At 28.5% G+C, this 24,760-nt stretch overlaps 1 protein-coding gene across 1 annotated transcript; it reads left to right on the top strand.

The window, feature by feature from the left end:
* The first annotated feature begins 4,252 nt into the window (after positions 1-4,252).
* On the top strand, positions 4,253-24,658 carry LOC141532671 (uncharacterized). The gene is made up of 7 exons (XM_074251119.1): positions 4,253-4,566; positions 15,673-15,809; positions 21,361-21,700; positions 21,993-22,190; positions 22,684-23,011; positions 23,090-23,380; positions 24,027-24,658. Exons 1-7 carry the CDS (start codon positions 4,426-4,428, stop codon positions 24,656-24,658), a joined length of 2,067 nt encoding a protein of 688 aa, XP_074107220.1. The 5' UTR covers positions 4,253-4,425.
* The last annotated feature ends 102 nt before the right edge of the window (positions 24,659-24,760 follow it).

Genomic DNA, 24,760 nt, shown 5'->3' with positions numbered 1-24,760 from the left:
CTTATTCATTTAAATCTATTTTTTCGAGAAAAGTTTCTGACGCTTACAAAAAATAAAAAATTAACTTAGCACATATTTAATAATTTTTAAAATTTTATAAAAAATAAATTATGGCAAAAAAAAATAAGAAAAAAAAGTTGACATCTAGAAATTATAAAAAATAAAAAATGCAAATTTTTAAAAATAATTATTTGGAACATATCTTTTTGTTAAATAAAATTGAAAAATTGTCAAGTGACAGCTAACTTGAATATTATCCTCTTCTAAAAAGTTGATGGCCGGATGTCGTATCGTTTTACGTCACTTCTGTGACTATTTTATTCGGTTGTTGATTTGTCGACTGAGATAGTGGCGGGATTTTTAAAAGAATGAAGGCGAGCGAAGCGAGCGTGTTAAGTCTAAAATCGGGTAACATCGATTTATCCGAAAACCTAGTTTCTTTCAGTCTAAAAACGTATCAGGGACAGATTGTTCCCTCTACAATTTTGAAGCAAATACTATTCAATACAGTCATACTTAGTACAGATGATATTTTGAGGCAGGCAGATTTTAAGTTAGTTAAATTTGTATACAGTTCAATTTTAATACACACGACTGCTGAATCTATACAACAATACTACCAACAAAGTTTATATTTTAGCAACTTAATACCAAAAACTATTTGAATTGACATATTATTCTGCCACATAATAATTACTCCTTATCTGGATTATTGCTCTATCATTTTATATCTGTCATTATAAATTACCAGTCAATATTATTTTAGAAATATTATATTTCTTGTTTCAATTGGAGCGTATATATTTCAAGTTACTCTGTTTATGAACGACTCAGACTTTACATTTGTATGAATTTCATCTAGGGACATATTGATGCACGACTATTTCAAGCCAACTATGAAATGTTGCCAACATATTTCATTACGGTGCATTTTTAGTACACACATATTTCTTTCCGTCATGAGTTCGCAGCACCACGAGTATAGCTCGAGTATACTTTGTAACATATTACAGAACTGATATCAACTGTAGAAATTACAGTTTTTTTATGGTAAAGAGAATTTCGTAAGGTAAGTTGAGAACAGAAATTTGTAAATTACCCTGATAGCCACCTTACCTATAACTTACTGTCAATCTACGTCCGCAATTTGAAGCAAACTTGACGGAAAGAGTTGGCAAAGCGAGCGATTACCTATTAGTTACCTATAACTTACTCTGCAAATAGACGTCAAAACTTGGTGTACAAGTATTTCCTTCAAATTGTAGTAAAGTTGAAAGGAAATTTAACTACAAGTTTGATTGTTAACTTATATTCAAGTTGCGGCCGTAGATTTCTGTCAATTTGCTTACAACTGTTGTTGAGTGAAGAATTACCGCCAACTTGATGTATAACTTAACCGTAACTGCTGGGAGTCAACACTTACTGAGAAAGCGCTGGCTATCAGGGTATTTTTTGAATTTTCAGATTAAGCCTGAAATGTGCTGCTCTCTTGAGAGTATGTGTTGTAACTCAATAAAAAGTTATTCTTAGAAATAATTTTAAATATAAAGAAGTTACTGAGAAATGATATCCCTAAATCACTGTAATTTTCGTTTTAATTTTAAAAATTATAAGAACAAATTGTCTAACATTATTGTTGTACATCATTAACTATAACTTACATTTTTTAAAGTCTCACAACTAAGCTGTAAAAGAGCCGATGTTTGTTCAGGCAGTGTGCGTGTTAAAATTTTTATTGTTAAATTGCCCCACCGAAAGCATAGTTAAATTAATATTGGTATGTGTGCTAATTTAATATATATTCCATTCAAAAACTTTCAGATAGTTAAAAATCACATTTTTTTTAAATAATTTTATATTATCTAAAATAAAAATTTTATATTATTAAGGAATTTAATATGAAATGATTTAGTTTAGTCCATTATCTGAAACTTTATTTTACCGCATGGTTGCAAAGCTATTGGGAAATCATCCACTTGAATGCGCCACGTGGCGAATCAAATGTGAACTACTCTATGCAGGTCGAGTATAAACAGCTAATGTCATATAATATGCCGAAGCTGTAATTAAAAATTGTTGAAATTTTTTTTTTAAATGTTAAGTAATTAATTATTGTCTACAAGCTTAGTTACTATTGAAAATAACATCAACTTTAACAGTTGACCAAAAATTTTTAATCATTGAGTTTCCTCTACGAGAAAATAAAAATAAAACTTTCTGCTGCGTATATGGGTGTAATAGCAAGTCATGACAATAAAGTTAGCCGATATCTAAAAGTTTTTAGAATTTCTTTCATTAAAAAAATTAATTGAAAAAATTTCACATGTAGAAAGTGTTATAAACTATACGTGCAATTTTGTAAAAATATTTTTTTTATTCTAATTTAATTGATAAAAAAAATCTAAAATTGTTGAATGTCGACTAATTTTAATGTCATTAGCAAGTCTAGTAAGAACAATACAGTTTGATTTTATACTTTTCCTCCGGCAAATTCTAGTTCTGTGGTGATAAAAAATAAATTTTGTGAAGATGAAGTTATAAACCGTCGATTAGCTTGGAAAGTGCATTAAAAATCTGAAATGAAGTTACACAGCCCAAGAGAGTGTTCATTACATTTCATCAAAAATGACTTTATACCAATTAACATAAATATTGTTGTAATCACAAAAAAACAGTAATTATAAGCTGTGAATTTTTAAAATACAATGTAATACGATAGGCTTACATTGCTTAAATAACTTAATAAATATTTGTGTAAAATTAAGAATCGTAATTATAGTTGCAATGTTATAACTACAGTAATAAAAATAAATTACATGAATAATTTTTAAGTAATTAAGAATTTTTATGACTGGGCTTAGTACTTGCAAATGCATGATGCTGAAAGTGACATCTGTCAATTTTTAGGTTTTTTTAACAAACAGATTCTTACAAGAGGAAAAACAAAAAATAAAAAAAAATTAACATATAGAAGTTTTAAAGAACTGAAAGTGAAACATTTCTAAAATATATTTTTTGTCCTAATTTAATTCTTTAATAAAATAAAAATTTGACACGTTATTTGCTGATTTCAGTATCATGCAAATTCACAAATTTCTTTAATTGAGATTTTCATTATTTATTTAATTTCTATTAAAAACTCGATTCTAATAAAACTTGTAAATACATGATTCAATATAAAAACAGCACCTGGTTTAAAAAAGCGTCTTAAAGTAGTAACTGCTTCTGCCGCAAGGAGAAGCCACGCCCCCGGCTGATTTCCCAATACATGGAATATTAATTTAATCTGCTAATAAATTCAGGTATAGCTTCGGTTGAGAAAAAAAGATGAATCAATTATAATACTGAAAAAAGTTTTTAACTTCCCGCTAAGAAAATTAAAAATTTTCAAAAGTTGGGAAGTTATTGGTTTCACCCCTTTCTTCGAAAATCGAGTTTTCCTCAGATGTCAACGTTTTGAGGTCCTAGAAAGCTTCCCTGACTATTCTCGCGATGGTGTCATCATGTGTGTGTGTGTGTGTGTGTGTGTGTGTGTGTGTGTGTGTGTGTGTGTGTGTGTGTGTGTGTGTGTGTGTGTGTGTGTGTGTGTGTGTGTGTGTGTGTGTGTGTGTGTGTGTGTGTGTGTGTGTGTGTGGCCGTATGTAAACCAAAAATTACAACTCGAGTGTTCGTTTTTAATGAATGAAAAAAAAGTGTCTAGAAAAACTACACGAGTATTTTTTCCATGTATTTGAAACTTTTTATTATTTTTTAATCATAGTCATTTTTACTTCGAAAGTGGTGGGTGGTTACTATTTACTGAACTAATGCTAGGAAAATTAAAAATAAAAAGGAATACCCATATAGATTTCGAAAAAGTTGAGAATGCAAACCATGAAGTGAATAATTTGGTCAAATTTTTATTACAAAAAAATTTTTTTAATTACAATTTGGATGTTAGTTTTATAGAAAATAAGCAAAAATGCTTGTCTAGAGAATCGAACAATCTACACGAGTATTTTTAACTTCCCGCTAAGAAAATTGAAAAATTTTTTTTTATTAAAACAAAATTTTCCTTCTACAGTTATTAGTATTTTTATTTTATAAGTGACGGGTGTTGGTTGACTTCAGGGCCATATATTGTTGTTAGCTTTAAAACAATAATTCTTACGATAAATGAGCTCTCAATATCAATTTCAATTTTAAGTACCGGATAAATGAATTTAAAAATATTAATTGTTTACAAACAGGCGATAACACGAAGATTAAAAAAGCTCGGACTCATAAGATTAGTCCAAAGTTGGAAATATGGAAAAATATTGATCAGAAAAATAATGGCGTTGGCTTTATTGCCAGCAGTTGATGCTTCGGACGGGTTTCAATGGATAATAACAAATATCCCTGATAACGTCAAAACATTATTCGGGACATTCTTATTATATTTTCATGAGCAATGGATTGAAAAAACTCCACCAACATTGTGGAGCGTTTACGGCCTTCTTCATCGAACTGATAACCTTGCTGAAACCTATCACAAAAAGGCGAATCTACGATTTGGCGCTCATTCTCCGATTTGGAAGTTTACAGGTGAAATGCATATTTAGTAAATTTATTTATACGATCTATTTTGTAAAACTAACATTTAATCTGTAAGCTGAAAGGTAGAATTCACATATATTTTCATGCTTATATGATATAATTAACAATCACTTTACGAATAAATCGACTTCACATGTTTCATATCAAATTTTAGTTTGGAATTTCGAGATAAGCTAAATACATTTATGCTTTTTAAAAATTCATACTTAAATTAATATATTCATGCTTAATATTTAAGATTTTTTTCTTATAAAAATATTTTTACCATACAATATAAATAATGATAAATTTATTGTCCTCGCACTATTTGTTTTTAACTTATTATACGGGTTTACTTATATTTGCACAACGAAAGCGCAGTAGTTCTGAGTCAGAAATGTCGCGAAACTTTTGTAGTATTTTTATTTATTTGTAATAAAATAAACGAGTGAAGCGTATATTTTTGGATTTTTAAAACTTTTAGGCGTATAATGACTCATCAAATGATGAAATAAATAAGTATATGAAATTGTTGGAAATAAATAAATTTCTTTGTGTATTAATTCGATTACTACTATGTGTCAATTCAGAGAATTTAACTGCTTTACAAGCTGTTACTCACATTGAGTATTTGTCATTACGTAACGGCGACAATATTGTCAGACCACGTTCATCTCGCACACAGAAAATGGATGTGAAAATTGTAAAAGTATGGCAACTGTTTAATGACAATATTTTGGATGTCCCTCATTTTTTGGCTTGTGCGAGTAACTTTCTGCAATCTTTCCAACGAGAAATTACTCACAATGTAGTAATACAACATGATTGTGATCAGCAAAGCAACGTATTTGGTATTATCTTTCATAATTATTTTTTTTCATATGACAAAATTATTTATACATATATATCTATGTATTGTTTTATATTTCAGATAGTGATGACAGCATTATGAAAAATAATTATGATAACCATTTGGTATTTCTGGAGCTAGATATTATGCAAAATTACTAAATAAATTATAATACTCGGTTCACCTTTTACAAAAACCTTTTCTAAATATCTCCCAATATTCTGAACTTTGTAAATTATTTCCAAATAAAACATTAAAATTTTCATATACTCGAGTTTGGACAAGTTCTTGACAAATATATTCTCACAGCACAAGTAATTTATACGTCTTTTAATCACTTTCACTACATAAAATGCAGCTTAGTAATCGGTGACGAATTTAGTTTCTACGTTAACTGATTCGATAATTCGAATTATATTATCCCGTGTAAAAAATAGATAATTTTTAACTTTCCGCTACGAAAATGGAAAATTTTCAAAAATCGGGAAGTTATTGATTTCACCCCGTTTTTCAAAATCGAGTGTTTATCAGATCTCGGCGTTTTGAGGTCCTAGGAAGCTTTCCTGAATGTTTTCGCAATGATGTCCGTATGTCTGTTTGTCTGTGTGTGTGTGTGTGTGTGTGTGTGTGTGTGTGTGTGTGTGTGTGTGTGTGTGTGTGTGTGTGTGTGTGTGTGTGTGTGTGTGTGTGTGTGTGTGTGTGTGTGTGTGTGTGTGTGTGTGTGTGTGTGTGTGTGTGTGTGTGTGTGTGTGTGTGTGTGTGTGTGTGTGTGTGTGTGTGTGTGTGTGTGTGTGTGTGTGTGTGTGTGTGTGTGTGTGTCTGTGTGTGTGTGTGTGTCTGTGGGTGTGTGTGTGTGTGTGTGTGTGTGTGTGTGTGTGTGTGTGTGTGTGTGTGTGTGTGTGTGTGTGTGTGTGTGTGTGTGTGTGTGTGTGTGTGTGTGTGTGTGTGTGTGTGTGTGTGTGAGACCCTCTTATAACTTTTGAACACGGTTTGACCGATTGGAATTAACTAAACGAGATCCCAAAAAGTTCCACTCAACTTAGATTTCCTGTAAATTTGGACCGATTCGGACCAGTAGATTTTGAGAAATCTCAAAAATAAAAAATTTGAAAAACTGTTTTTTTGGAATAACTTTGTGACGGCTCTACCGATCGATTCTAAAAACTAATCAGCTCCTAACCGTCAAAAACCACGTCGATCATCGCAAACCGGGTCAAAATCGGTTAATCCTTTCGTGAGATATCGAAATTGAGAGAATTAAAAAAATTAATTTTTTACATAACTTCGACATTTCATTTCGAATCGTTTTTTGATAAAATAAAATAAGTATTAGAACGCAAAAAACCACGTCGATCGCCGCCGAGAACGTTAAAATCGGTTGATTGGTTTGAGAGGTATCGTTGACGAAAAATTTCAGAAAAATCGTATTATCAATCTCAAAGAGCTCAAAAACATTGTAATAGGCCAAATTTGTAACTCTTATCATACAAATTTAGCGGGAAGTTGCAGGAGTGGCTTGTAGGGTCAACCGTCTTCCTAATTTTTTATTTTTCCCTGGATAATATATTAAAATTTTTACCCGACAGTTTAACAATATTTTTTTTTTAATCTTAAGCATTTTGATAAATTTGATGTTCTTCAGAATTAAATTTTTTTTTCCAAAATTCCATACCGGAAGCCCCAGAGTTGAACGACGGGGCCATTCCTGGGACATTATTGGGAAGCCCATCTTGGCAAACCCATACTGTCCCTTGCCCGGGCCATAACTGGGTAATTAGTCTTGGCCATTCCAATGATTACCCAGGCTTGGGCCAAGACTGAATAACCTAGCCTTGGCCATTCAATGGGAAATCCAAAGTTAATTGATCATTAAACAATAGAATTTTAAACAGTAATTATTTATTGTTCAACGAATATTTGTTAGCATATGCTAAAATTGAAAATTTATTATTCATCCAAAACATTTGCATACCGTCAAAATTGATATAGTCTTTAAAAAATTAAAATATAAAATTTACATTTGAATTTTTAATATTAATAATTTTAAACATTAAAATTGATAATAAGATATTAAAAATATACAGAACGATGTACGAAATCTAAAGTAATATAAGAACGTGACTCTTGCATTTTTTTAATAACTAATAAACATTTGTAAAAAAATAGTTAATTTTCACCAAAACACAATATTAAATAACATACATTATATAAATAATAAACCGTCACACTTCATCACCATATAGATTTAGCTTATAAGAATGATGAGATGTGCATCAACTCACTGGTCGTATGGTGTAGGAGTTAGTCGTAGGTCTGGGAAGCGCGCGGCTCGGGTTCAAATCTCGGTTAGAACGGACGCGATTTTCACTTTATTTCTATAATTAGCGAAAGTTAGATTTAAATTAAGAGTCACGGTCTGAATTTGCGCTAGCTCTACATCAAAATTAAAATAAAAAAATAACACTTACAAAATTCTTTTTTTATCATTTTTTATCAAATGGCATGAACCAGACTTGAAAATTATGGTCCAGTTCTGGTAACCAGGCATGGGCCAGTAGTGACAACCAAACGTGGCGCAGTTTTGATTACCTAGCCTGGGCCGAGATAGGCTGACAAGCTTGGGACAGCCTTGGTTAGCAAGCATGGCCCAGATCTGGCTACCACGCATGGGCCAGCCTTGGCGATCATGCCTGGGCCAATGATAACAACCAAGCCTGGCACCCTGTTATCATCCCAGACTTTTACCAAAGCTGGACCAAAGCGGGTTTACAAGCATGGGCCAGAGATTGACAGCATTGCGCCAAGCGTGGCCCATGTCTGGCCCCGTCGTATTTTCCTGTATGGGATATGATTTTTGTAAGAATTTTATTATTCTTATAAATTATGATTTATATGCAAAAATTTTTGTTCCAATACTTGAATTTTTCGATTACTTTGATTTTTATTTTTTCTATAATTTTTAATTATTTTTTTCCAGGATATAAATTTTGAAAAAGTTCTGGTTTTTTGTAGGAAATGTTTTTCTACTAAAGTTTAATAAGTATTACATAAAAGTGAAAATAAAAAATGATCAAATCGAATTTTGATGTATATATTTTTTTTTTTAGATCAGTTACCTATATATAATTATATTAAAAAACAATTTTGCGGGATACTGAAATTATGAAATATTTATAATAATCCTAATTTGATAGAATTACAATATTTGTGTTGTAATATTAGAAAAAAATTTGCAGATAAGTGTTTTATAAATTACAACAAATGTTTTGTAATTTTCTTTAACCAAGTTCGAATTAATCATACAGTGCAAGTACAAAATTAAATTATACTTGATAAGTTGTGATGAGTAACAACTTCTTACACTTTTTTTTGTAAAATTACTAAAAAATTTTTTAACAGTAAATATTATAATACCATAACAAATGTATTTAACGATGGAAATACACCATATATTTCATAATTTTACTATATTCGCATAATTACAAAAATTTTAAACAATAGTCAGAAAATTGAGGTATAATTATCATTTACTAGTTTTACAATTGCATAATTATAAAATTGAAAATGATCAATTAATTTAATAAAATTAGGTTAAAAGAAGATAAGTAATTTATTTATTCATTAAAAAAAAAAAAAAATCATCATCTCAATCGGGATTTTGAACTTGTGACTTCGAATGTCTGAGGGCATTAGCAATACTACTCATCGATCGAAATCGATCGTATAGTATATTAGTCCAGTCGGCAGAGAAAATATTAGGCGGTTTGTTTACGACTTCCAATACAAATTGGCCAAATTGCAATTTTTTTTAAATACTCAGAAACATACGTAGGTCATTTTCACTTAAAAAAAAAAAAAAGGTTGAAATTCAATTGCCAAATCGGTTGTGTCAACTGGAAGTTGATCGAAAAATTATAATTTCTTGGAATTTCGATACCAAGTACGTTAATATAAAATTCTAACAAGTTTCTAATGGCGATCTCAATTTGTTTATAAATAACAGGCAAACAAAAAAAACGTAAATTAAAAATTAAATATCTCTGAAACTATTAATCTGGCGGGTCAAGTTTTCACATAAAATTTGTAGAGCTTAAAAAATGTACAACTTTGATTTTGGGTAAATCCCGCCAGACTGATACACAGTAAAAATTTTGTGTAATTTTGTAAATATCACATTTTTTTGTTACTTTAACATTTTAATGTGTCAAATTTTGTATGCATACTATATTTATAGATAGTTTTTTTAACATTTGATCGTGTTATTTTACATACTATTTGTGTTAAAATTACACAAAATTTTTTACACTGTGTAGTTTATTAGTTATTAACAATCGAAGTTTTATAAACAAATTGAGCTAGCAAGCTGAAAAATCAACCGATTTCATTTTTCTTTTTCCACATATTTCTGATAATAAAAGGAACATTTTCAACATTTTTCAAAATTTTTATCTAAAAATTTAATTTTAAAAAATCAAAAAACCGCTTTTTCTTTGGAAGTCAATATCTCCGGAACTAAATTTACTACAGCACTCGCACCTATCCTCAAAAATCAAGAATTTAATTGCGAAAAACTTGTCTATTTTGAAAAAAATTAATTTTTAATTGGGGTCAAATAATAGTTGAACGCGAGCGGATTTTCGATAAAGTGAGCCCGTTCGCTGCCCGGACTGATCGTAGTGAGAGAACTCCACAGTAGTGCTCAACTGATATCGGCTCCCCTAGCACAGTACAACTGTTCTTATCTTTTTATATCCATTGAGCACTACTGTAGAGTTCTCCCACTACCATCAGTCCGGGTAGCAAACGCGCTCACTTTATCGAAAATTCGCTCGCGTTCAACTATTATTTGACCCCAATTAAAAATTAATTTTTTTCAAAATAGCCAAGTTTTTCGCAATTAAATTCTCGATTTTTGAGGATAGTTGCGAGTGCTGTAGTAAATTTAGTTCTGGAGATATTGACTTCCAAAGAAAAAGCGGTTTTTTGATTTTTAAAAATCAAATTTTTTAGATAAAAATTTTGAAAAATGTTGAAAATGTTCCTTTTATTATCAGAAATATGTGAAAAAAATAAAAATGAAATCGGTTGATTTTTCAGCTTGCTAGCTCAATTTGTTTATAAAACTTCGATTGTTAATAACTAATAAACTATCAGTCTGACGGGGATTTACCTAAAATCAAAGTTGTAAATTTTTTTAAGCTCTACAAATTTTATGTGAAAACTTGACCCGCCAGATTAATAGTTTCAGAGATATTTAATTTTTAATTTACGTTTTTTTGTTTGCCTGTTAATTATAAACAAATTGAGACCGCCATATTTGAAACTTGTTAGAATTTTATGTTAACGTACTTGGTATCGAAATTCCAAAAATTATAATTTTTCGATCAACTTCCAGTGGACACAGCCAAACTGGGTTAAACTGACTAAATTCTGTGGGCTAAAAGTATCTCGTAAACTATTGAAAATGAGTCAAGACATCCTACGAAGGAAAATTAGAAAAATAAATAATGAACGAACTAAAAAAAATAGCAATGTTCTACGACCAACAGATTACGAAATATAATTTTTTTAATGAAGAATTTCGTATAGTAAAACACGCGCGCTCATAAACAAATGACTCTATCTCAGAGAACATTTGATAAATTTCCATTTTTTTTTTAAATTTTTTTTTCAATTTTAGATTTTACCTAGTAGTATTATGAAAAAAATTAGCTAGGAATAAAAAAAAATGTTTTTTTTTATTAATTTTTTGTTTGGCATTCTAAGTAACAATAAATACCAATAATTTATATTCAATAATAATTTAGAATTATTTCATATTTATTTAAAATAAATAACTTCATTAGTTATCAGCTGTTATAATTATACGTAAAAATTAATCCGAGACTGTATGATCTTTCCCGCGCGATCGGCGTCGGCTGTAAGTATACCTCTTTCTCTTAAAGGGAATATATACACTCGGATTCTTGAAATCAAAAAAACAAAAGTATACGATTTTATGTGTTACTTCTCCGGGGCGTGTGTTGGTGACACTTGGCACGTGCCATCCTTCTTTCTTTGTTTTCATTTTACACTCGGTTCCTTCCCGCTTGGATCCAGTATGGCCAGATCGCGCGTAAAAAGTTCCCCCACTTTATGCCGTTTTCAACGTGCTCAGGTTCAGGTCGCACTGGCTCAGACGAGAGTGTCCAGTATGTATGGTGATTTGTTAACGGACGCAGTACGAATAATTTTTTATTGAAAGTTACATTATTTATTTGGAATTATTTGTTTGTAGATTAAAAAAAAGGTATTAGTATTAAATAAATAATTAATAATTCACAAATCATTTCATTGAAGAATTTCAACGTTCTTCAAGAATTAATATTTCACGAATAAAAAAATATATTTTTAATATATAAACGATTAATAAACTTGATAAAAATGTTAATTAACATTAAAAAACAGTAAAAAGTAAACGGAATAATTAACCTCAAGTTTATTTATTGAGTTGAAAGCAATTACAAAAATTTTTTTTAATGTGAACGACTGTAGAAAAATAGGTTAGACAGAGTTGGTTATAAATAAATCTTTCGATAGTAATCGCCTGATAAATATTTGTGAAAAATTAATAAATTTTATTAATTGTTGATATAACTAAAAATATTTAGTTTTCCTTGAAAATCTCTTAGTAAAATGTTAAATTCTTCTATCACTGTGTGTGGACTTGTGACAAAAAAAAATCTGTGACTATTATTTATTAAATTAAAATTAAATAAAAATTTAATTTTCTGCAAAATGGTGATCTTTGTCCTAAGTTTTTGCTATGGAGGCAAGTTAATTTTTTATCCGTGCATCTCTCTGAATAGAAAAGATTATCTCAATGAAAAATAGAAACTTTGACAGTATTGAAAATGAATATTTTCAAATTATATTAAAGAAGAAAATTCTATTATCATTTAAAATACCTGTAATGAGTAAATAATGACAGACAGACTTCCTCAAAAAATTTTTACTATTAAAAGAAATTCTTATTATTTATAAATATAGCAAATAAAAAAACGTATAGCTTATTCAACATTCTTATTTATTTTTCAAACCGTCGCATTAAAAATGTTTAATGTTTATTTCGCTGAACTTATTATATTATTTATGTACAAAAAAAGTTATTAGGTAACTATAACAATATAACTTATTAGGTCCCTGTATGCAATGTATTGTCAAAGGGTATCGTTCAAACTATCTCAATGAATAGATGACCACCATAACTGTAATTACTTGACCAGGCATTTACTATAATGTATGGCCAAAAAAAAATAATAATTCCATTATTTTCTCTATGAAAATGATAATCCAAAAAAATTATTCATTCGTAGTTAAGCAAAGAGTTGCATTATTTTCAGTTTTGGATACAACGAAAAAGAAAATAAGTAAAAAAATAACTTTTACAAATCTCGTTGAATAAAATTAATAGTGAAATTTACGTGTAACTAAGAAACATTGAAAAACTTAGTTCATAATAGTTATAAACTGTACAATAATTTTCTAAATATTTATCATAAAATATTTTTAATAGATTAATGTAAATGAAGCTCGATGTTGGAATAACAGTAGATAATTTGAGATCCAACTGCTTCCTTGTTTTTCTTAATTATTAGAAAAAAAAAAATAATAATGATTCTACTATTAACAAAACGATTCAAATTATCTAAACAGAAACATAAGCAGATATTTTATAGTTCTTATTCAGCGAGAAATTGTAGTAATGAGTTCTAAAAAAAGAACATACATTTTGTAGCTTTTAAGCTTGACTTTAATATTTTAGCTAAGAAATTTTATATAATATTATGTAATATACAAAGATAAACTGACAAAATAATTCCGCAGCATTTTGTTTTTTTTTTTCTTTACTTAATAGACATGATAAAACTTATGAAAATGATTAATAATATTGAAAAAATAAATCAAAGATTTATAAACACACTATTTAGTCTATACCATCATTTACTACTTTGAAAGTTTTTTCAAATTGGCGAATTGAAAAGTAAAAAAACGAAAAAATTCGAAAAATGTTTTTGACATTATCTTTTAAGATTGTGTTTCAAGCTTTACTTTAAGAATTTTCAGCTGAAAGTCTCAAAATATTGAATCCTACAGAATTACAAAATATATATTTTTTTCAATTCCTGTTAGGGCAATTTCAAATGAAAACACGGTCTGCTAAAAATTTTCCAAAAGTTCGAGATTCTTGTATTTATTTTTATTTTATTAAAAACATTTTTGACTCTAAGTATTGGGAGAAGAGGGTTTTCAAGAGAATGTCATTTGTTTTTGAGCTTGAACACCTCGAAATCGTATTACAAACTATATTTTTGAACTAAAAAGATTTTATTTATGATTACCTCAAATCAGATATATTATGAAGATTTCAATTAAAGCAATTTTTGTATAAATGAAAAACCATTTTGTTTTTGATAACAATGGCGCATAACGCATGCGCATATAATCTTCTGTTAGTAGAGAGAGGTAAAGTAAAAAAAGAAGTGTGTTTATGGAAAGGGTACTTACTATATGGAATATTTTTGTGTGTGTAAGCGCGCAAATCCGTAATTCGTATTTCATCATTATATTTGAAAACATCTTTTCAAAATATTGTTTATATTATTTCTAAAAACTTCAAAAAATATCGAAAAACTTGTTCATATTGCTTTTTGTGCTTGAAGATATTACAGACAAAGGAAATATAAATCATAATTATTTTTGTTTTCTTTTGTAAAAAAATTCAATATTATAACTGAAATACTATAGAATAAAATTAAAGTTATAAAAAAGGAAATAAAATAGCACACTTAAACCTTTTTCATGCTATTTACAACAACAAAAAATATTTGTATAATCCTACAAGATGTATGAATTAGCATGCAATAATTTTTTAAAGTTTTAAGAACACATGTACGTTACAGATTTTAGAAAATGGAATTTGGCATGAGTGCAAATTTGTGTGCTTGTTACTCAAAATATATCCATTTCATAATGTGCTCAAATACTTTCTAGTTAGAAAAAAAAATATTGCAAATGATTAAAATCAGTTGAAAATAATTAAGAATATTTGAATTTTTCTATTATAAATATATGCACTTTGCACAGAGCTAATTATTTAAAAAAAAAAATTTTTTTTTAATTGCACAGAATAAAATTTTGTGCAAATAATTTTAACTCAATACTTCTTTGTGTTATCTTTACATTTCAGTAAATAAAAATATATATTTGCCTACAATTTCTACTCTCTTAAAATAAATCAGTGAAATTCCATTAATTTTTGTAAGAGAATACAGATAATCGTCCCAACACATAAATGTGTCATTTCTGATACAAGCTTTGTTTTTTGGCCCCTTTTTTTTACCCTCCTCAAAACACGCTTAGAATATTTTCAAATTTTCTACTCAACTCAAAATAAAATTTGACAAAAAACGAAGTCACTATTTTGATTGAAATAACTTTTATTTATTTACCTATCAATACGTTTTATATATATATATTTTTTTATTAAAAAAATGTAAAAAGTGAAGTTTCATAAAATTTCTTTTCCTATTTTTGTTTAAATTTTTTTCTTTCAAATTTAATTATCAAATTAAGTTTTCTAAGAATTCTTTAAGATTTTCCGATTTATTTTATGAAAATGAATAAATATAAAAAAAAAAATTTTTTTAATTGAAAAGAAAAATCGAAAAAACAATAGATCGAAGAAATTAGACGACGTGCAGAAAATATCAAAGCTTAGAGCAATAAAAAAATCAGAAAAGATAATTGTCGACAAATTTTTGAGTTTTATCTTATATTCTGAAAATTAATGATAAAGAATAGTTAAAATATTTTTTTGTTTATTCTTGAAGCAGATTTTACAACAAAAACTTAGAAAAGAAAACTTCCTAAAAACGTTGAATTCTGAAAAAGTTATAGCTATTTGAAAACAAGCCAATTTTTTTAAATTGGCAATTTTTTTTTTGTTGGGTAAAAGAATTTGAAAACATTCAAAGAAATGTATTTAATAGAGTAAGGTAAGAGCCCCAGTAGATGCTCAGGAATCAGTATATGATCACTCCATGTATTTGTATATCTATATACACGAATATAAATATACAAATACATGGAGTGATCATATACTGGGTCCTGAGCATATATTGGGGCTTTTAGCTTACGAAATGTTTTACTCTGCTGTTTTTTTTAAAACCGAGGTTCAATAATTTCTTAAACTCGATTTAATTTAACTCCTTTTTGTTTTACAGATTCTAAATTTATCGTGCAATAAATTATCTATGGCAAACAACCGAAACAGAAGAGGATCTTATATTGATTCATTACCGGACCGGGTTTTTGATGGCTACGTATTTCGATACGGAAGACAATTAAAAGATGGTGCTCGGTATGTTTTAAGCAGAGCTGTACAATTTAACCGGTTAAACAGACCTTAAAAGTTAATAATATATATAACTGATTAGCTTAGCTTATTTTACCAATTTTCTGTATTAATTAATCCTATGAGTTAACAAATTAACTAAGCTAAGCCTATTAATCAACGAATAATTATCTCAAAGCTAAATCGGTTTGATAGCATCATTTTTTTTTTAATTCTAACAATTTGTAGTAAATAAATTAAGTGATAAAATATTTTAGATGGCATTTTCTTTGATTTTGTAGATCTTATATAATATTTATTTTCTTATACTCAAATTTAATAAACCTTTATATTTATTTTATAATTTATTGGTTTCAGACGTTTAATTTGTTCTCACGCAGAATCAGATGCTTGTAGTGCCCAAGGTACCTTGTCTGCGACAGACGACTTTACTTATGTCGATAATCGAAGTAAACATACTCATGAACGAGATCCCAATGCAGAATTCAAAGCTCGGTTTATTCGAGATTTATATATCGCAACGAAACACCAATTTCGTAATCTTGAATTAATATACAGGGTGTCTCAGAAGTCGTGAGCCACCGGACAGGGTGTGGTAGAAAATTGGATTCTGAATAGAAAAGTCCTTTACCATTTTTCGATCAGACCCATAGAAAAATTACTACAAATTTATGAAAATAGACCAATGAGGAGCGCGGTTTAGCGGCAGAACGGTAGGCGCAAGAGCGAGCGAGTGGAAGCGCGACAGGCAATAAGTGCGCGCTCGCTTGCACACGTGTGATATCATTGCTCAGTTATAGCGGGATGCCCGCATGCAATAATAATGATCAATGATACTCCTGTAAATAAAAAAATTAATATTAGAAAAATCATCCCATAGACAGCCCCATAAAATAAAAAATGTGCGATTTTTGATAATTAAAACTCAAATTTTCGGTGTCACCGAAAAATGAAAAAAAAAAAAAAGCCAACAGTCATATTCAATGATACCCCTGTAATTAAAAAAAAAAAGAAAAGTTATAAAAGTACCCCATACACTCTGAGATACAGCCCCATAAAGCCAAAAATTTGCGATTATTTAATGATGAAATTCAAATGATCAGTGTGCACTTGAAGTTAAAAAAAAAAAAAGCAATAAAAATAATCAGTGACACTACTGTAGACCAAAAAAATTGAAAAAAAAATAAAAAACTACCCCATAGACAGGGAGATACAGCCCCGTAAAGCCGAAAATTCGCGATTATTTAATAATGAAATTCAAATGATCAGAGTGCACTTGAAGTGAAAAAAAAAAGCAATAAAAATAATCAGTGACACTACAGTAGGTGAAGAAAATTTTTAAAAATAAAAAACTACCCCATAGACAGGGAGATACAGTCCCATAAAGCCAAAAATTGTGCGATATTTCAATAATTAAAATAGAAATTTTCGACGACTACTCAAAATTTCAAATAAAAATCTAGGACTAATAGTTAACTATACCCATAACAATCAGAAAAAAATTAAAAATTACAAAAACCACCCCATAGACACTAAGATACAGCCTAATAAAGCCGAGTATTTCGGGATTATTTAACATAAAATAACTCGGAATAACTCAAAGAAAATTATCTTTCTTTCCAGTTTAACCTTTTTATGAATTAAAAATCAAAATTTTGGAATCCACCCCATAAACACCGAGAGGCAACCCCACAATGCCACAATTGTTCGATTTTTTATTGATTTAAATTGAAATTCTCGGTGTCTACTCAAAAAATAAGTAAAAGAAAATTATTGTACTTTTTAATGTTATCTCTGTTATAAAATAATAAATCAAAATTTTAGAATCCACCCCACAGACACCGAGATACATCCCCATACAGTCGCTATTTGTCGATTTTTAATTGACTTAAATTGAAATTCTCGGTGTCCACTTAAAATAAAGAGCATAAACTCATTCCACTTTCCAATTTACTCTTTTTAATAAATGAAAATATCAAAATTCAAGAATTCACCCCATAGACCCCAAGATACGCCTCCATAAAGCCGCGAATTATCGATTTTTTGTGGATTGATATCGAAATTTTCGGTGTCATATGAAAATTTGAATTTTAATTATTGAAAAATCGCGAATTGTTGGCTTTATTTGGATGTTTGTTAGTGTCTATGCGGTGGATTTTCAAGAGTTAAGTTTTTTTATGTTTTTAAGGGTGTAATTTAAAAGTACAATAGGTTTCTCTTGTTGTTGTTAAATGGACACCAAGAATTTCAATTTCAATTACTAACAAATCACAAATTAGCGGATTTATGGGGTCCTATCTCGCCGTTAATGGGGTGTTTTTTCAAATCTTATTTTTTTTTGCTTACAAGAGTATATCTGAAAATGAGTTTTCATACTTTTCATTTATTTTCAACGGACACCGAGAAGTAGCATTTTAATTACTAAAAATCAGAAATTTTCAGCTTAATGGGATCATAATTCGGAGTTTGCGGGGTGGTTTTTAAATAATAATTTTTTTCGATACACAGGAGTTTAATCGATAAGTACAAAAGGTTTCTTTTGTTGATTTTCAATGGGCACCAATAATTTGAATTTTAATTTCTAAGCAATCCCGATTTTTGTGCGTTATCAAGTCATATTTCGGTATCTATGGGGTGTTTTTACAATTTTTTAAAATTTGTCTGATGGTCAAAAGTACCACTGATAATTTTGATTGGTATTTTTTTCTATTTCGAATGCACTGTGAATATTTTAATTTTTATGTTAAATAATCCCGAAATACTCGGCTTTATTAGGCTGTATCTTAGTGTCTATGGGGTGGTTTTTGTAATTTTTAATTTTTTTCTGATTGTTATGGGTATAGTTAACTATTAGTCCTAGATTTTTATTTGAAATTTTGAGTAGTCGTCGAAAATTTCTATTTTAATTATTGAAATATCGCACAATTTTTGGCTTTATGGGACTGTATCTCCCTGTCTATGGGGTAGTTTTTTATTTTTTTTCAATTTTTTTGGTCTACAGTAGTGTCACTGATTATTTTTATTGCTTTTTTTTTTTAACTTCAAGTGCACACTGATCATTTGAATTTCATCATTAAATAATCGCAAATTTTTGGCTTTATGGGGCTGTATCTCAGAGTGTATGGGGTACTTTTATAACTTTTCTTTTTTTTTTTTTAATTACAGGGGTATCATTGAATATGACTGTTGGCTTTTTTTTTTTTTTTTTTCATTTTTCGGTGACACCGAAAATTTGAGTTTTAATTATCAAAAAATCGCACATTTTTTATTTTATGGGGCTGTCTATGGGATGATTTTTCTAATATTAATTTTTTTTTATTTACAGGAGTATCATTGATCATTATTATTGCATACGGGCATCCCGCTATAACTGAGCAATGATATCACACGTGTGCAAGCGAGCGCGCACTCATTGCCTGTCGCGCTTCCACTCGCTCGCTCTTGCGCCTACCGTTCTGCCGCTAAACCGCGCTCCTCATTGGTCTATTTTCATAAATTTGTAGTAATTTTTCTATGGGTCTGATCGAAAAATGGTAAAGGACTTTTCTATTCAGAATCCAATTTTCTACCACACCCTGTCCGGTGGCTCACCACTTCTGAGACACCCTGTATAATGACGTATCATTGTTGTAAGTTACAAATAAGTAACATTAAAAAACAAAACTGAAAAACACAGTTTTTATAAAAAACCAAAATAAATAATAATTTTTAATAAATTTAAATTTCGAATAGTGCAAAAAATTGTAATATATATAAATGAATAATAGTGTAAATAAGAAAAATATGTATTTTATTTTTGGAAAAGTGTGGAGTGCATGGTGGTAATAGTTAAAAATATTTTATGGACAGATATGAATAGAAGGATTATCATTTTGATAATATCTAAAAATGCACTCCACGCTTTTTTTAATTTACTTATTTATTTTTCTTATTCACACTATTATTAATTCATATATATTAACATTTTCCATGTCTTAAGCGCGAACGCGCGAACACAGTAAAAAATTTTGTGTAATTTTTGAAATATAATATTTTTTTGTGTTATTTTGACATTTTAATGTGTCAAATTTTGTATGCATACTATATCTATAGATAGTTTGTTTAACATATGATTGTGTTATTTTTACACACTATTTGTGTTAAAATTGCACAAAATTTTTTACTGTGAAGATATATCTCTGCTATCGCCTAAAAATTAAAATACCCCGATTTCCTCGAATTTAATCGCATTTTAAATTGTTTATACGTAAAGAAATGATATAAAACAAGGTTTGTTGCTAAGGGAAATGATTACTGAACAGTTTAAATAATTTTTTATAATTATTTATAGCCATTAAATAATAATAAAATAAAAACCTGATTTTTCATGGTGTATGATGTCATGTTCTTAAGTTCGCATGGAGGGGTAAACCTTATACCTTATTTTTCTTATACTATTCTTAATTCAAATGCATAAAAATGTATTTTTCATTTATTATTTTGGTTTTTCATAAAAAGAGTGTTTTTAATTTTTTTAAACTATTATTTATGAATTTATTATTTATGAATATTAACCATGAAAATTTATATACTTATATAGCTTCAACAGACTCGAAATTTTTTAGAGGTCAGCTATTTGTGATGTAAAAATAATCTAAACTGATTTCATAAAACGTTACCTCCTAAAAAGTCGCAAATAAGTTTAAAATAAAAATTTCTACTTTAAAATCGTAGTTAATATAGACTTAAAATTCACTAAAAAGATTACTCTTTACCAATATTATTAAAGTCCACTAAGTTGAACCAAAAGTACATTTACTAAATATTTACAATCAATACACATGCAAGGTTATTAGTTGATTTGCAAGCTATTAGTTTAAGTGAAATGTTAAAATCTTTATTACAATGAGAAGATTCTTTATTTAGCACAGTTTATCATTAATTATTTATTCTTGTGAACGAGCTGATAAAATTATTTCTACATTTGTGCATTAAATTGATAAAAAATAATAGCTATTTTATAGTAATAATACAAACAGTAAACTACAAAATTCTAACATTCTGAAATTTAATTTAACATTCTTAAATCTAACTTAAGTATATTTAGTTTAAGCTATAATTTGGTCGCGTTTTATAATTTTTTCGATTTATTTCATGTTCTTGAAAATTTCGAAAAATTCATGAACAAGCATGTTTTTAGTTTTTATCGTCCTATAATTTTTCAGTCATATTAGCTATCTAAAATCTATTAATTGAATCGCAAAATTATATTTATACAAATATCTTTAACTTAAGGTAGTCTTTATCCTGTATTTATTATTTTTGTCAATTAATTTTATGACCGGAAAATCTTAAAAAAAAAAAAAAAAAAAACTTAATAGGTTTGTTGTATAAATTTACGTATTTGTATTAGATCTAACGGCATATTTTTCATATTTTTAATATTGTTTTGTTTTTTTCCCCAATTATAAAAATACTCAAATGTAATATTTTTCGATGTTACGCTAAAAATGCTTTATATTGTATATTATATATGCTATTTGATTCAATTTATAATATTTTTAATATTGTATTATAGACATCGAGAAGGCGCCGATCTACTGAGTTTTGATACAATAAAGAGAAGGATGCAAACATGGCTAGAGAGTAGAGTATTTCCTGGAGTAGCATCAATTGACGACATAAAACTAAAATTAGGAAGTCCACTTTTCAAAAATATCAATCTGCATAACGCAGGAAAAACAGAAATTATTTTTCTGGAAAATAATGAAGGTGAAAATGTCTCAATGATTCTTTATGATTCAATTCTTCTAACTCAACTTCAGCCTACGACATTATTTATTCAATCAACTCAACAAGTTTTCGAAGATCTCGATGCTCTTCAATTGACGGCAATTTCGGCTGAGTATAAGGATCATGTAAGGCAAAAAAAATCTATGAATGAAAAATATATATACACTAAGAATCAAATTTATTATAGATAAAAAGTTTATTTACACATAGACCAAAAACTAATTCAGTATTAGTAAGGTAAGAGCCTCAGTACCTGCTCAGGAACCAGTATCTGCTCACTCCATGTATTTGTATATCTGTATTTATTAATATAAATATACAAACATTAATATTAAATGTTTAATATTAAATTAATATTTTAATACCTTTTTTTTTTTTGGCTAGCTATAAAGTTTGTATATGTTTCTCATTTTTCAGATTTTACCTTTAATATGGATTATTCAAGTCCAGAAGAACGAAGAAAGTTGTAAAATTATTTTTCGCAGGATATTAAATTTACAACCCAACTTTTCACCGACAAAAATTTATTTTGATTTCGATGATGATTATTGGAAAGCCTTAAATGCAGTGTTTCCTGGTGCAATCATTAAAGGAACGTTCTTAAACCATTGCAAGGTTAGAAAATTGTAGTGTCTTAACGTTGATTTAAGTTATTTTTATATGATTCTATACAACAAAAGTAATTACAATAGTTCTGTTATAAATATTAATTAATCATTTAACAAATATAAAAAAAAAATTAATTAATTACAAATTTACAATAGAAACAAAAATAAATATTAATCTTTTAATCAGTATTAAGTAAAACATCAAATTTTGTCATGAATAATTCTGTTAAAAACCTGAAGGTAGACATTGTGATGTTCTATATGAATTGAGAAAAAGTGTAAAGTTAATTTTTTTATTAAAGTGAACATTGAACATGAATATCTTACTTTTTTTGTACATAATAATAACTATTTAATCAATCAATGTATAAAAATAATCATCGATATATACTACAAAACTCTGATATGAGTTATCATTAATAGTAAATTTGCCAGGTTATCGAAAAAGTTTTTAAGTCGAAGTATTTGTATAATGTAGGTGTATTAATTTTTTTTTTCAGATCATAATAAATGAAGTTCATCGTTTAAATCACGACTTGAAGGATAGTACGACAATATTAACAGTATCGAAATTAATATCCATCAGTTTGTTACCCGAAAGCAAAATTATAAATGCTTTGCGCGAGATTGTTAATTCTATAAATAATAATGAATTTCAACATTTTGAAAATCTGATGGATTACTATGATGAACACTGGCTTACCAATATTCAAGTCGAAAATTACTGTTTTTATAATGATATAATGTCCTTGTGGAAAAATAGTGAATTGGTTCTCCAAAACATGATAAGTCGACTTCAGAAAAGTAAAACTGTGTGGAGTTTCATTGGTTAGTATCTTGCTATACCTTATTAATAAAAATATCATCCAAGTTAATTAAATAGTCATATTTTTTTTCTTCATTTAGATCAAGTATCATCAATGAATTCTCAAATTCATTTCCATCACAATAACTTGAGGACAAAAGGACATTTCATTATACACTCGAAAAAAGTTAAAAATATTTTCAGTAATGTAAAAAACTGCAAGTGTATTTCTGATTTATGGACCAGAATTACAGCAGAAACTGTAAATTCTACAGACTTCGTACTAAGAATGGCAAATCATCTAATACCAGTCTTACGTAATTTATTACTTTCGGATGTTGAAATTCCTACTCAGTTCAGATTATTAAAATTATTTATCAATGGAGCAGCCGGTAAGACAATTACTGTATTATATAATGTACTTGAAAAAAAAAGGAAAATAAAATTTCCTAAATATTTTGCTAATTTTGAAAGTATTATATCTTTGGGACAATATCGATATTTAAGTGATAAGAGTAACATTTTTATATTACGATGGATTTCGATAAAAAAATCTGAAAATCAGGTGATCACGAAAGCCATCCCATATATTTTCAAGCGTAAAACTCGATGAGATCTTTAATTTGAATCATTAAGCTCAAAGATGTTAAAAAAATTGGTTTTTTTTCAGCGCACCTTGCAGCTTTTTCAGCTTTGAAATGTATATTTTTTTACGTACTTAAAGGTAAAAATATATTTAAAGTACTACCGTAAAACTGTTATAAATAAAATTCTTAAATTAAAAATATTTGCTTTGTCCTTTTTCCCGGATTACTTTTTAAGGTTGCATTAATCTAAAAGCTTTAGAATATTTGTCACAAAATTATAAAGCTAAAAACTTGTAGATTCGAAATGCTTCTTAAATATCGATATTTTTGTAGATATACAGCATCCTAATAATTATGAGTAAGTTCAAAAAAATTGATTGTTCATTTGCATTATTTTCCAGTAGTGATATATTATGAATCATTAAAGATTTTTATATTTAATTATTTGCAGAATCGCTTGATGACTTACCACAGATGTCAGCTAATGAAGTTGTTGAAGTTGACTCAACACCACCAGTTGGTTTACTTACCAACCCAACATCTATGGATCATAATTATAATTTTTCTTCTGATCAATCTGACCATGAAGAATCTTCGGATTCTAACATCAATCCTGATTTAATTGGCATTGATAATGATTTATCATTCCCTGCTGTAGAAAATTTATCAGAATCCATTGATGGTAATGGTAATGATCGTTCTGAATTAACAAATATGGGAAATAATTTACCAGAACTTGGTCTACTTGAAGGCACAGGACTTCCGGACCCTGTTGTAATGTCAGAATCGACTGATGTTAACAACGGAGTACTGACAATTGCATCAGAAAACGAAATAATTATTTCTTCAGAGCAACCAGATATAAATCAACCGTATATTTACGCTCAGCAGTGCTTAGGCTGTTTTAATGACTTAATCGAAGTTGGTTATAAACCTTGCAATCATGCTCCATTTTGTTGGTCGTGTAATAATAAATGGCATGATGAGGCGATTGCAAATGGAGAATCATTCACTTGCATATTGTGTAGAAGTTTGGTTGAAATTGCAGACGATTTAAGAGCGGATTATCAATTAACGCAATAAAAAAAAATTAAGCTTCATATTAATTTTTATTATTATTATTATTATTATACAATTGGCTCTGGGAGATTACCCATTCGGCCGTTGTACTCAATGGTAGGGTGA

Source organism: Cotesia typhae, unplaced genomic scaffold, assembly GCF_013202065.1.
Source record: "Cotesia typhae breed Kobodo isofemale line unplaced genomic scaffold, CoteBio_Ctyphae contig_65, whole genome shotgun sequence".
NCBI lineage: Eukaryota > Metazoa > Arthropoda > Insecta > Hymenoptera > Braconidae > Cotesia > Cotesia typhae.
Note: the sequence above shows the minus strand (reverse complement) of the source record. Positions and strands in the feature narration are given on the sequence as shown.